We start from the raw sequence: 15,013 nt of genomic DNA on the forward strand, positions 1-15,013 counted from the left end.
TCAGGAAATCATTTTGAGATGGGACTAATGTTTATTCAGTTGCAAGATGCATAAACATCCTCTTCCCTTTAAACAAAGAATGTAGGCAGTTATTTTAAGGATAAAACGTACGATTCTATGAGAGATAACAAATAGAGTAAAATGGCAAACCACTGTTTAACCATGTTTCAGGTATACTATTGAAAAGAAACCAGCTTTAAGTAATTAACTCACAATTAAAAACAACCAAGAAAGCTCATCTATCATTAGTATATCGTCTAAACACATGCCCTTTAACTATCTCAGCTAGTTTTTCTTTGTTTTATGAACTTCACACATGGAAGTAAACACTACTAAGGAAACACAACATAAGACCCAATAGTTTCTATTAAAATTACTAGGTATATTGTTTCCTATAATGATTATAATGGCTTTCTACAATAATCTTGTTTATGACTCTCTCACAAGATTATTTTCACATCATTGAGGAATTTTGAATACCTAATACTACTTAGCTCAGAACTTACAGGTTTACCCACGTTAAAAAAAATTAGCCTATGAGTAAAGTGTGTCTCAGGCATCTGAGACTCGAGTGCCCGAGGCTGGCAGGCTCTCAGGAGCTATTTCCATCCCTTCGGAGTGAAACTTATCCTTACTTCAGCTGCAGCCAGTGATGTCACCTCCATCAGGTTGACTGCTCGGAAGGCAAACACGGCAGCTGCCAGGACTGGAAGAGAATGCACACTATTTCAACTGCTGGCCACTCGTCAGCCCCACCAGTCTACTGCTGTGCCCACAACCCAGCACGAGAGCTCAGAACGGGCGCTTTGCACAAGCACATGCCTGCACTGAGCGAAGGTCCTTTGATGAATCTCCAGAGATTGTCTCTGGAGAACAGTGCCTGGTGGCTGATAAACTGTATCTCACAGTTTGGGGGAAAAGAAATAGTCAAAGGCCCTAAAAAGCCATTTTATAAATTGCTTCTTTCATACTTACACCTTAAATTATAACAGCTTTTAAATGGCATGAAGATCTAATGACTGTCTTATAAATTAAGGTTTATTTTGATGCAGGTGTTTCTTACTAATGCAATAGAGAGGCTTCTAAAAAGTTACAAGGAGACTGGATTTTTTAATGTATCACATCGTGTTTCATATGTACTGAGGTGGCACCATGATCAAAATGTGGCAATAACGCCTTTTCTTAAAAGTATCTCTACAATGTTTTGTTGTATTCATATTGTTATACTGAGCATTGCACTTTCTTAGGTCACAAGTGGAAATGCCTGTGGGGAGAGCTGCTGGGAGGCTGAGCCTGCAATGGGCTACAGGAAAAAGCTGAAACTGAAAAAACCATTATAGGACATCTTGAGGTTAATGTTCTACTTTGAATAGAAAACAACCTTTGGGTTTTTGTGTTCATTAAACATAAGCATATGAAAAACGAGCAATGCTAACATGCACCACTTCTTATGTAACCTCCCACAGAACTCCATGTGAGAGAATGAGTCATCATGAACAACGGAAGGGCCCGTGGAAGAGGAAGGCAACCCGATAAGGAGACAGTACTCCCTGGAGATGATTCTTGACTTCTCCCTCGCCCTTGTTTATTCCATCACCTGTGGTGGTAATGCATTCACTGTCCAACAAGTACTGAAGTTTAGGAAATGAAATCTACAAAATTATTGGAAGACTGGTTCCTAAGTACATTGCATAGCTAGAACAAATACACACACACACACACACACACACACACAGATTTTTACTATGGGAATAATGGCAATAGTAATTAATTATTACACTAACTCTATGAGTAAAATACTACTATTGCCCCATTTTACTAATGTGGAAACTGAAGCACAGTGAGTTTGGGTGACATGTTTGAATCACACAGATATAAAACAGTAGGCTGGGAGAAACCAAGATGGCGGCATAGGTAAAAACCAGAAATTGCTGCCTCCCACAACAACTTCAAAAATACAACTAAAAGACAAAACGGACATCATCCAGAACTACAGGAAGGCTGGCTGAGTGGAAATTCTACAACTAGAAGGAAAGAGAAAAGCACACTGAGACTCAGAGGAGGTGCGGAAGTAAAGTGCAGAGGTACGGAGGCCCATGCGGAAAGGGCTGGCAACTGAGGACGCGGCTATCTTTTTGAATCGGGAGGGAGCCACAAGCCCCTGACTGCTCTGAACTCCAGTTCCGGGAAGTCTCTGGGGACCCAGACTCATACGGGGAGAAACTGGACTGTCTGGAAGCGGGCAGAACTCGGAACTCGAGGGCGGCTTTCTCTCAGAGGTGCTTGCAGCGATTACCGGGACACTGAGACGCGGGGCCTCTTAGGGCAGGGCTGAGGATCAGCCATAGCTGCTTGCTCTGCCCTGTTGATTCCCTGAGACCCCACCCCACCCAAGCTATGCACAGAGGCTTTTGCATATGAATGCCCTGGCCCTTTGCAATCTGAAAATTACCTAACTGCAGCTGGGCCAGACAGACCCAGAACTTCCAAGAGAAGGCCCAAGGCCCCACAGCAGCTTGCATTGCTTCACAGCTGGGCCTCATCTGGGCACCTCCAAACCCCAAACAAGGAAGGGGAATCCGCAGATCTCTTCGTAGCTCCTGTTGGGTTGCCTCAGGCAGAGGCTAAAGTAGCACCTCCTTAGATCCAAGAGCCAGTGTACCCAGTGGTCAGAGTGGGACCATCCAGATTACAACTCCTCAGATCCATAAGGGACACACTCAGGGGGTCAGGGGGCAGACTCAGTAAGCACCAATGCCCCACTGAAGCAAGTCTTGCCCCATAAGGGTGTCTTCAGCACAGAAGTTCTCCCACCGTAGACACAGCTGATTCTCACAGCCAATTGTCCTGGAGGTCAATTCCTCCCAGTGATACCTAAAACAACCAAGGCTTAACTACAACAAGACTGTGCACAAAGCTCACAAAGGGGTGCACCAAGAGTGTCCACCTCAGGTAATTGGGGAGGCTGAGCCACTGGGCCCTATAGGACACCTAGCAAACAAAGCCACTTTACCAACACAGGGAAGCATAAAAAATGCGGAGACAAAGAAACAGGTCACAAATGACAGAAATGGAGGAAAGCAAACTACTGGATATAGAGTTCAAAACCACGGTTATAAGGTTTTTCAAGAATTTTCTAGAAACCGCCGATAAATTTAGTGAGACCCTGGAGGATATGAAAAAAGACCAACTAGAAATTAAGCATACACTGACTGAAATAAAGAATAATACACAGAGATCCAAGAGCAGACAAGAGGATCCCAAGAATCAAGTCAAAGATTTGAAATACGAAGAAGCAAAAAACACCCAACCAGAAAAGCAAAAAGCAAAAAGAATCCAAAAATATGAAGATAGTGTAAGGAGCCTCTGGGACAACTTCAAGCACACCAACATCCTAATTATAGGGGTGTCAGAAGAAGAGAGAGAGCAAGATATTGAAAACCTATTTGAAGAAATAATGACAGAAAACTTCCCCTACCTGGTGAAAGAAATAGACTTACAAGTCCAGGAAGCGCAGAGAACCCCAAACAAAAGGAATCCAAAGAGGACCACACCAGACACATCATAATTAAAATGCCAAGGGCAAAAGACAAAGAGAGAATCTTAAAAGCAGCAAGAGAAAAACAGTCAGTTACCTACAAGGGAGTACCCATACGACTGTCAGCTGACTTCTCAACAGAAACTATGCAGGCCAGAAGGGAGTGGCAAGAAATATTCAAAGTGATGAGTACCAAGAACCTACAACCAAGATTACTTTATCCAGCAAAGCTATCATTCAGAATTGAAGGTCAGATAAAGAGCTTCACAGATAAGGAAAAGCTAAAGGAGTTCATCATCACTAAACCAGTATTAGACGAAATGCTGAAAGGTATCCTTTAAGAAGAGGAAGAAGAAAAAGGTAAAGATAAAAATTATGAACAGCAAATACATATCTATCAACAAGTGAATCTAAAAATCAAGTGAATAAAAAATCTGATGAACAGAGTAAACTGGTGAATATAATAGAACCAGGGGCATAGAAAGGGAGTGGACTGACAATTCTTGAGGGGGAAAGGGGTGTGGAGGTGCAGGAAGAGACTGGACAAAAATCATACACCTATGGATGAGGACAGTGGGAGGGGTAAGGGCAGAGGGTGGGGTAGGAACTGGGTGGAGGAGAGCTATGGGGGGAAAAAAGAGGAACAACTGTAATAATCTGAACAATAAAGATTTAATTAAAAAACAATAAAACAGTAGGCTGAATACACCTGGGCTCTGGCCGGAGCATCTAATCACCATGTTACTGACATGCGGGTTAGCAGTAACGACTTATTCAGTACTGTAAAGTCACTGAGCTTCTTTGTTTACAAGAATATCAAAGAAAACCATGTATGTGGACCAGCAACGTCTTTATGGTTTCCCAGTACCTGGAACCATGTTTGACCAGGAAGACATTCAGAAGCTAAGGCGTGTGAGCATGCCTTCCCCTTCTGTGCATAATTTAACAGTCAGTGAGAGGTTGGCAGGAGGGTCAGATCTGCTGTACAGGAAAGAGTTTGCATGGCGGGAAATTGTTTTTCCAAATGTAGAGGAGGGAAGAAAGAGCAGGTCACTAAGTGACCTTAGCACCCAGAATGCTCATGTGCTCATAACCTTTATTTATCTTGGTGTCGCATCACAGGAGTTCCTCTCTGCCTGCTCTTGTTTGCTCTGCCCAGCCCTTCCACAGCACAGCTTTGTTTGCCCGGGAGAAAAGGTCTATACTTTAGGGTGTTTTCAACTGAAATCATGTTTCATCTGATATATAGAAATGCTAATATTTACTTTGGTCTTTGAAACTATTCTCATTACTTTAATTTTAAGCAATTCTATCATGAACATTAAGGCACCTTTGCTTTAAACTGTTCTACAAAAGGCTCTAATTAATTCACAACTAAAGCCAGAAATACTTACTAAAATATTTCTAAGGACTATATTTAATAACTCATTTGAGCAAAAAAAGGTGGATCCCAAATATTCATAACAAAAAAAATAACAAAATATTTTAAATAATCAAAACTAATTTGTATCTATCTACCTGAAATTATCTGCCCCGTGGCTCTTGATTGGCATTCCATGGTGGGAGCACCCCTCAGTCTAGTGCCATTCTACATGGGCTATAATTCTTCCCTGTTGATTTTTAAAAACCACACAGGAAGAGTAGATGGCTGCAACAGTGTGGACTGAATTTCCACCTATTCATCAGTAACTTTTTACTTAAGGTATTGAGTTCATAGCATGTGTCTGCTTAGAGCAAATGCAGTATTCTATATTAATTTATGCCTCTTTTACTTCAGCTTCCTGAAGGGCAATAAGCCACAGAAAAAGAAAATTTAAATTGGAAGAGACCTTGAAGGCCTTCTAGTTCAGCATTTCTTTCATAGTAGAAATTTCAACCCTTCAGGTGACAATTAAAAAGCCCATTCTACTTTTGGAAAGTCCTAATTATTAGAAAGTACTTTCTTATACTGAACCCCTTTCATTAACACACACTAATATCTTTTTGAAATGAGACAAAAAGCTATATACAATACTTTCCAAACTTAGGACCCACCCTGAAGAGAGTTATTTGGTGGAAAGACTAAAATCCTGTTGCCTGAGCAAGGGGAGCAGAAAACAAGTCCATTTAGCCAGGAAAACAAGTCCATTTAGCCAGGAAAACAGAAGACTTTGGGGAAAGGAGGGGTTTCTGAGAGTAGAAAAACCATGCCGATGACCCTGGTTTACCGGGCGTACATTTCAGCAAGTCGTATCATCCAGAAATGAAATGGGCAACCTGGTAAGACAGGGACTACCCTCCACCAAAGTGTTCAGGGGATGTGGACTGCCGGAGAGAAACGCGTGAAAGAGGTGATACCTGAGGACTTCTGAGACCCCTTCTATCTCTGGTTTATATGTGTCCCTTCATTCAGCCAAAGGAGACGAGGGTAGACCATTCTTTCCTACTCATATTTAGATGGGCTTTAAAAACCATTGAGATAGGAAACATCAGTAAGTGATATCTTTGAGTACACCAGGGGTGATATTTCTCTTTATGACATTTTATTATTACTCTAATTTTCCTTTTCAAAATGCCACCCAATTACTCTAGACCTCTCAGCAGTCAATAATATGTTAATATGGTCCTGAGAGAACCTTTGATAAGAAAAACATCTTCACTTAAGCATTATTTCCACAGCAGCCCAGAAAGGTGTCTTACTATACTAGCAATATAAGATACGGAAACAAAGGCTTACACAGGTTGAATAGCTTATTCAATATCACACAACTGGAGAAGGTCGGACCCAGTACTCTGCCTACTTTTCTGCTTTCCATCCATTGTTATAAAAACCTTGTAATATTTATTTGAATTTTCTGATAATACCAATGTTAAAAATAACTGAGTCTACTTTGTACAAGAGAAGCACAATAATATAATCAGTAAGAATCTGTGCTCTATGTGTTATGCAGCTGCCTTGTGTAATATCTGTTGTAAGAACTGCTAAATTATTAAATGAGAGGTGAATCTGACTTCCTGAAAAAAACCATAAAATATTTTTGGTTTAAGAGAATACCTAAAAGGAAATTCAGCCACCAGGGCAGGAGTCAGAGACCACTAGCAAAAAGGAAAAGGTTTTGAATTCAGTATAAGTTGAAGTCCAGAAGCGCAGGGAGGCTCAGTGTCAGTTAGGATTTCAGGCAGGAGTTGAGATGGAGCACAGAACAAACACTAAGACAGTCAGAGAAATCCAGGGTGGAGTGTTACCTACACTCTGCTGCACAGGTCTGCCAGGTGCTGAGACGGTAAGCCCTAGTTAGACTAATAGTGGTGGAGGGGGAGAAACGGACTTTCCTGGGAGCCAAAAAGAAAGACTAGGAACAGACTGGTGTTGGGCAGTTACACAGAAGTATCTAGATCACAGAACCTCAGTACTTGCCTTCCATGAATTAACAATGACAGATAAGTGTAGACTTAAACTCCAATTACAGATGGTGAATGTTAGAAAGGAAAAGGGCTTTACTATAGAAACAGCATGTATTTTACAAATGAGCATTTACTCTTACCAGCAAGAATTTCTAGAGAGTTGTATCCTAGGATTCTATCCCACAAAAGCAAGAGTTGATCTGTAGCTAAGTATCCAGAGAAAGCTCGAACCATCCATTTAAATGATATGCGAAGTCTGTAAGCAAAGAAAAAAAATAAATTTTACCAGTGTTTTTTTTCCTTTCTTTCGTAAAGGCACTATCTTACAAAAGGTTGGAAGAGCCCAACCACTTCTGTTGTTAAATGAATCTTAGAAATCGCCTGGGCATTTATAACACCATGAGTCTTCAAATGATTGGTCTCAAAGTATTAAGAGGAAGGATTATATCTGCTTGACCTTCCTTTATGCTACAGTTCAGCCTTTCGAAGACTCACGTCTACCTTCTATTTTTCAGGGTATGTACTAATTAGCTATCAGTGAATTGATCTTGGAGTCTTGACAGTTTCAGGCAAGCCATGATCATTGGAAATTTTTTTCCAAAATACTTGAAAGAGTGCTTGATAGCTGCATAATTTTCCTACGCAATAAATAATATTCCTACATCTCAGTCAAATGGCTACATAGGATGAATAAAAGGAATTGTTGAAGACAAAGAAAAATAATTTTAAAGTTATAAGGGAACTAAGAAATAGATTTCTGATTTTAAACCCTTCATTTTAAAGAGGAGGGGTTATCATAACTCTGAAAGATCGACCAGAAAACACAGTTACATTCCAACCCTTCCCCTCCCCTCAAAAAACACCCTAAGAGGTATGAGAGCCCACTATTTATATTCAGGTTATGTTACAACAACAATTTATCTCTGGAATCAGGAAATGAACTCTTTGGCTTGATCCCTTCTGTACTATCCATTACTATATAAACAATCATTTTTCTGCCCCTGAGAGGTGCTAGACAAATTCTTTGATGGAACTGTTATATTATTATGTAGGTAAATATCTGTGCTATTTTCTTAAAGCAAGAGAAAGGGACCCAGATATCATCTTTGTTGGTGTCATATTAATTCTTGTAAGACTGAAAAAGACCCAAAGTTTCAGAAATTTCTCAATATGAAAGAGAAAACTATTGTTCTAATAGAATAAAATACAAAGTACAAAATAATATTGACAAATGAGGTGTTTTGATTGGTTTTAAAATACTCTTTAGAAATGCCAAAGAAACTTTTGGCCACTGGATATTTAAAATGTTTAAATTCATTTGATTTTTAAGTATAAATTATTAACTTCAACTAATCTCATTTTACTGGATCTCTCATAACATCTTATTAGAACAGTAGTACCACATTGTGTTCTTCCCTCCCCCCGGCCCGCCCTGACCCTGATCGGCCCCCACCCCCAACCCAATCGGGGGCGGGGCCGGCTGGCCAACCACTTACAGCCCCTCACTCCCCCCTGCTGACTGGACCCCACCCGTGCATGAATTGGTGCACCAGGCCTCTAGTCTATATAATAAAAGCCTAAGCGACCATTACGGCGGAACTACCAGAATGACCGGTCACTATGATGCGCACTGACCACCAGGGGGCAGATGCTCAATACAGGAGCTGCCCTCTGGTGGTCAGTGTGCTCCCACAGGTGGAGCGCTGCTCAGCCACAAGCCAGGCTCATGGCTGGCAAGTGCAGTGGTGGTGGCGGGAGCCTCTCCCGCCTTTGCGGCAGCACTAAGGAGCAGCAAGCTGAGCTGTAAGAGTGAGGAGTCCCGGTCTGCAAGAGGGATGTCCGACTGCGAGAGGGTGCAGGTCAGGCTGAGGGACAACCCCCCCCCGAGTGCACGAACTTTGTGTACCGGGCCTCTAGTCAATAATAAAAAGATGATAGATTTTTATAAATATTTTGAAATTAAACAACACACTCTATATAACCTAGAGTCAAGAGAAAGTCACAAGAGAAATTAAGAAATATTTTGAATTAAATGACAATGAAAGCACAATATATCAAAATTTGTTGGACAGAGGTAAAGCAGTCCTTTGAGGGCAATTGATAACATTATTAGAAAAGAAGAAAGCTCTCAAACCACTGATCTAACTTTCATCTTAAACAAGTAGCAAGGCAAGAGCAAAATAGACCTAAAGTAATCATAAGGAAGAAAATAATAAGCATAAGAGCTTATGGTATGATATTTAATGCAGAAAAACAATAGAGAAAATCAATAAAACCCAAAACCGGCTCTTTCAAAAAATAATAAAATTAATAAACCTCTAGGCCAGTGGTTCTCAACCTGTGGGTCGCGACCCCTTTGGGGGTTGAACGACCCTTTCACAGAGGTCGCCTAAGACCATCCTGCATATCAGATATTTACATTACGATTCATAATAGTAGCAACATTACAGTTATGAAGTAGCAACTAAAATAATTTTATGGTTGGGGTCACAAGATGAGGAACTGTATTTAAAGGGCCAGAAGGTTGAGAACCATTGCTCTAGGCAGAATAAAAAAGAGAGAGAAGATATAAATATCAATCTCAGGATTGGGAGGGGTGAAGTCACTCTTAGTCTATAGATACCAAAAGGCTAATTGGGAATAATTAGGGAATATTATAAGTAACTTTATGTCCATAAATAAGATAACAGATAAAATGAACCAAATACCAAAGCTTAATCAAGAAAAAATGGGTAACTTGAATAGTTCTATATCTATTAAAGAAATTAAATATTGAATTAAAAACCTTCCAACACTATCAGTTTTAATTCATGAGAGCCTTTAAAAAATTTATTTCTAGCTTGACAAATGAATTTTTATACTTTTTCCTGCATAAGAATTTTAATGTTTATCCTGTCATTAAAATAAATTTACTTTTAATGATTAAAGTGTATAAATAGGCTAGAAAAAATATCAAATATCAGAATTTTAATTTCTAGCAATCAACTGTCTTCATTCTGGTAAAGTCTAGTTATATTCAATATACAATATTTCTATCACATTCTTGTTTTATAATCTTTATCATTAACAGATTCCTGTTTTTTAATGGCTACCAAGGAAAGAATATCAACTTAGTATTATCAATGTATGATATGAGATGTTGTTTTTATAAATGGCAGTCCTAAGATCTAAGAAGTCTGAAATTCAATGGTGCTTTATAGAAAAAAAAAATAGAGAGACAAAGAAAGAGATCTATATATTATCTATCTATTTAGCTAGCGAGCTAGCTATCTAATCATTCAATCATGAAACAACTGCATGAGGTAGAAATTCTCTTGATTTAAAAACTGAGGAATTTAAACTATCTTGATTTAAAGAAAGAAATTGAGACTTAGATAATTTAAATAACTTTACCAGGATTATACAATTTAGCAGAGTTAGAATTTGAATCTGGGTCTGTCTCTTAAACCCACCCACTCATCCATCCATCTGCTGTGGATTTAAGTGTGGAGAAGATAAACACTAAACTGTTCCATTTCTCATTAACGCCTTTTGTGGCCTCAAAGAGTTAATACTCCTTTCAAATATGCCCTCCTGAATAGGGGGAAATAGTTGCACAGAGAATATAGTAACAAAACATTGTAAAGTCATTTAGAAATTTCTGTTGCCTTATATACACTGTTATTTAAAAAAGAGAGAGAGAAGCGAACCAATAAAATTTAAGTACAGAGGTATCCTGCATATTCACTGATAACTCATATTGAGAAATATGAACAAATATTCCAACTTTTGGAAGGAAAAATCACAGTGTACAACCATTGATAGGTAACTGACTTAGTTTCCTTTAACGAGACAGCAAATTTTAAACTTACATAGCTCTCATAAAGGGCTCTCTGATCAATTTAGCCTAAACTGACTTAATTTTAGTATTATCACATTTCTCAGGGAGTATTTGCTCCACAAACGTTTGCTTCAGTTTTGGCCAACACCTTTCATTAGGAATAGAAATTAGTTCATTTTAGTGATCCTTGTACCAGGCACAAAAATCCTAGCAAATAATCCTTCCAAGAATTTTTGGTACAATGCAGACTTACAATTTACTACTTGATAATTGTTTTTTAGGGAAAAACTGTTAGTTTAATTTCTCTGAAAAATGACTGCATCTTTGCAAGTGATTTACAATGATGAAAAGGAACCTTCTAATGTCAACTAATCTATTCTTCAATTAGGAGAGAAAAATACTCACGGTTGAGCCCCAATTTCTCGTAGATGATAAAAGAGTTGGGGGAGGTAAGTTTGAAGAAGAGTCTCAAATAGCAAACAGAGGGACACAATACCCTGCAAACAATAATAAGTCACAAGAGGAATACATATTTTAGTATTTAAAAATTAACTCTGCTGATAAATTATTCAAATGAAAATGAGAAAACCAGTATCAACATAAATATTTTTGTCAACGTATTTTTTATATTGTTTAAGAGTCAAAAACAGGACAGACACTAATGATTTCCAACGTTGTATTTAAAGATACATTTTATCCCTCTTTATGGAAACCTGCTCTTACAGATATGCAATGGAGCCTCCTTTTAACACAATAGGCTCCCCACGTAACTTGGTATGTAATATTCAGAGTCCAAAGAAAACATCATTTTATAGAAAAGCCACCACTTTGTAAGCCATGCATTATCACTTGGGCCCAGCAAATTAGTTTTTTCTGGAAGCATGCCAGTTTCCAGGTATTTCTCTGGTGCCGCGGCCACACCCTTTACTTTCTCCCCCCACATAGCTCTTCCCTGCCAGCTGCCTCACCCATCAGGGAAAGAATTTCCTGATTTTTTCCACTTTCTTTGAAATCCATCCACAGGGAAAGACTGACTGCTGATTGCTTGAGATTTGCACCAGAAAGTTATCAAACAAGATTTTTTATTATTTCATATAAAGATTATTTTTTGCTGAAATCTGCTTTCCTAAAAGGGCATTCATTATTTGTAGAGTACGGGAAGTAACCAATTTAAGCAGATGGTTTTGCAAGTGCATTTTTTACTTGACAACTCTGAATAAAGTCTTTCTTGCAGCTCAGCATTCCTCAGGGTTGATTTTGGTAAGGAACTTTTAATCCTCTTTTTGAATTTCTAAAGAAAAAGGGCTGTAATGGTTCCAAATAGTTCAGTCTAGCTGCAAGCCAGAAAAGGAGCCGGCCACTTCTAAGTCTTTATTTCATGGAATAAAGAAAGGGCAGAGGCAGGGCTGGCCCAATCAATTAGCTGAAAAAGGACACCTCCGGGTCAGTATGGAGACAGAGGAATACCCAGATGGCTCAGTGTTGAGCTTCGGAGCTCTGCACGGGGAAAACCCATGGGTGTGTACTGAACAGCCAGGTCAAAACTCTGAAGTAGAAATCTGATGCTAAGAATGAAGCATTAGAAAAGAGAATTCTTAATATATTTCAGAGGATTCTAGATTAAGCATTCATGTAAGATAAGCACTAAGTCAAGGTGTCTCAGAAAGAAGAAACCAGGGTAACTGGTGGTGCCTCCTTTGTGCATCGGTGATGCCCTGGTTTCTGTTATTTGCCAGTTGTCACTAGTGATGCATGAGAGCAAACTGGAGGTGGAGGAAGGGGAACAGGAATACAGAGTTTGCTGGGGGGATAAAGGACAACCATGTAGTTTAGCAGTGGTGACGGTTGCCTTGGGAAATTTGGTAGCCCGGACACATTCCAATCTAATGTTTCTTCCTGAGAGTAAGTCAAGTTGTTCAAAACAGGCCCAGAGGTGGAAAAAAGTGGAACTGAAAATAAGCACTGCTTTTACTCAGGCTCATAGCAGGGAGAAGATACAACAAAGGACCGGCCAAAATAAGACAGATAAAAATGTTCAATGCCCAATCTGCTTCTCCTTGATTTTCATATTGAGGCCAAAGGAGCTACCTATTGAATAAATACAAGAAAAATATCGAGTATGATAAGTGAGAATTAGCCAAACATGAAACTGAAAAATAAGTGACAAACACATTTTTTTGATTTTCATTAACAACAAAGAAGAGGTGATGACGATAATCATAGCAATAAAAACAGCAGCATTGATTGGACACCTGCCATGAGCCAGTGCCACCCGGGTGCTCTGTCGGCTTCGCTGCAGCTCTGCAGGCTACAGAAACACAATTCCATAGGTGAACCTCATTCCACAGGTGAGGAAATCAGCCTTCAAGGAAGGTGGGCATTTTTGCCAAAGATAATAATACAGACATTTCTATGTTTTTCTTTTAACACAGAAAAGATAATTTAAATGCAATCGATAAAGGACTTTCCCCTTTTAATTATTACCAAAATATTTAAATATCGGTTTCTTCTTCTCTTTTGTTTATTTGATAGAACCTTGTTGGTGACATCAGAGGTGAAAATTTGTTGCTTTATAGTTTAATTGAGTAAGAGACTTTTTCTTGGATAAAAATCAGATTAGAGTCTGATTTGATCCAGCTCTTTATAAACTTACAGAAGGATGAGAAGAGATGGAATGAAGTCTGAAGAAAAAACGCACATACATCTCACGGAATATCTGATACAATTTGGAAGGTTCATTGTATAGAAAACAAAGTGGTGCAACTGAAAGAATAAAAAAATCATTGGTAATATTGCAGAACTACTAAAATTTAAAAGATAAATTCATAAAAATGAAAGAGTAAGTTCATCTCTTATAGTAATATTCATTCATAGACAAGTTTAAATTAGATGAAAGTTTTAATCAAATTTTAAAAGACATACATATTAAAATTTGAAAGAAAGACAGTAACTAAAACTGAAGTGGTAAGGGACTAACTAGAGTTCCTGGGGGGGGATGAATTATGATTATTCTATTCTACTGGTTCTAACTAAATAAGTGGTTGCGACTCAAGTATTTGTGGATAATTAACATATTTTTCTAAAGTAGTATACTTAACTCTATAGCATCATCTATTTCCTTAGCAAACATTTTCTCCCTGTGTGTATAAACCTTAGACTATTTCAATGACTAAAAATGTGAACAATCAGGAGTTAATGCATTTTGTGCTCTGAGAATTGTTAGAAGATTTAAACTTTCTGACGTCATTAATTGTCCTCTAAATCATTCTAGTACCCCTTTTAAAAACGATTTGGTTGAAAAATGCTTACAGGTGAAATTATTAAATTAGGACAAAAGGGCTAGCATTTTTTATTATTAGAGGTAAAATTTCTGTCCTTAACCTTTGTAGATTTTCTATTTTACATTCCTCACATATTTATAAGAGATAAAGCAGAGCGCCCTATAATCCACAATTCCCCCAGCCTACTGGTGTGCACAGCAACATGACATGACAGCATCAGTCACCCCAGCTGACACCATCAAGGAGAGCATAAGGCAAAGGTCCTAGGCCCCTTGACTCCGTTTCACTGAAGGCTAGTTTTCAACGTTTTGTGTTACATCATTCACCATGATAATCTGATGTAGGACACTGAGGGCCTTTTTACAAAGAAAAGTATTAATTTACTGCTGATTCTTTTTACAAAAGTAAAGCATTAAGGTATTTCTGTTTAGCCTAAAGGTTGGGGGCAGCAATGGTGCGGACAACAATCTTCTGTCACCATATATTTGGCTCCCTTTATCCTTTACTACCCTCCTTCCCTCTGGTAGCCATCAGACTGTTGTCTGTGTCAATGAGTCTCAATTTGTTTTAATTCTAGTTTGTCAAGCAATCACCAGCTGAGCAATTATGACGACATTGTTTTTTTCATTGGACATATAAACAAATACGAAACTCAATGTTTAAAAGTTCACAATCACTTCAGTGTGTGGTGATGTGCTATAAAGTGTGATCTTCATGTTTAATGTTCTAAAGTGTAATAAAACAGTGAATATTTTCAAGCCCAACTTACCATACATCGAAAATCCATGAAAAGGAATTACACCTAAAAAAAAAAAAAAAAAAGTATTTCTTTTCAATTAGTATGCCCACTGAATTATTAGGTAAACTTTAGAGGATTAAAACTGAAAATAGAAAGTTTTCCTATTTTTTGTTTCTACTTTGTTCATGAATGTCAGAAAGACTTAGTGATGGTAACTAACAAAAATAAATGCTTTTTAATATCTTTAAAAT

At 38.4% G+C, this 15,013-nt stretch overlaps 1 protein-coding gene across 3 annotated transcripts in view; it reads right to left on the reverse strand.

Moving 5' to 3' along the window:
- TBC1D19 (TBC1 domain family member 19) overlaps positions 1-15,013 on the reverse strand; it is a 115,154-nt gene that overhangs the window by 5,083 nt on the left and 95,058 nt on the right. For 2 of the 3 annotated variants that reach the window (XM_070398340.1, XM_070398356.1), the window contains 5 exons: positions 14,793-14,825; positions 13,396-13,505; positions 11,148-11,239; positions 7,063-7,178; positions 636-706 (listed from right to left, as the gene is read on the reverse strand). In XM_070398340.1, coding sequence (XP_070254441.1) covers positions 636-706; positions 7,063-7,178; positions 11,148-11,239; positions 13,396-13,505; positions 14,793-14,825 — 422 coding nt within the window. The remainder of the gene's footprint in view (positions 1-635; positions 707-7,062; positions 7,179-11,147; positions 11,240-13,395; positions 13,506-14,792; positions 14,826-15,013) is intronic. The other variant, XM_070398346.1, reaches the window with a different exon arrangement.

Source organism: Myotis yumanensis, unplaced genomic scaffold, assembly GCF_028538775.1.
Source record: "Myotis yumanensis isolate MYYU_CA2020_CCGP unplaced genomic scaffold, mMyoYum1.0.hap1 SCAF_1, whole genome shotgun sequence".
In the NCBI taxonomy this organism is placed as follows: Eukaryota; Metazoa; Chordata; class Mammalia; order Chiroptera; family Vespertilionidae; genus Myotis; species Myotis yumanensis.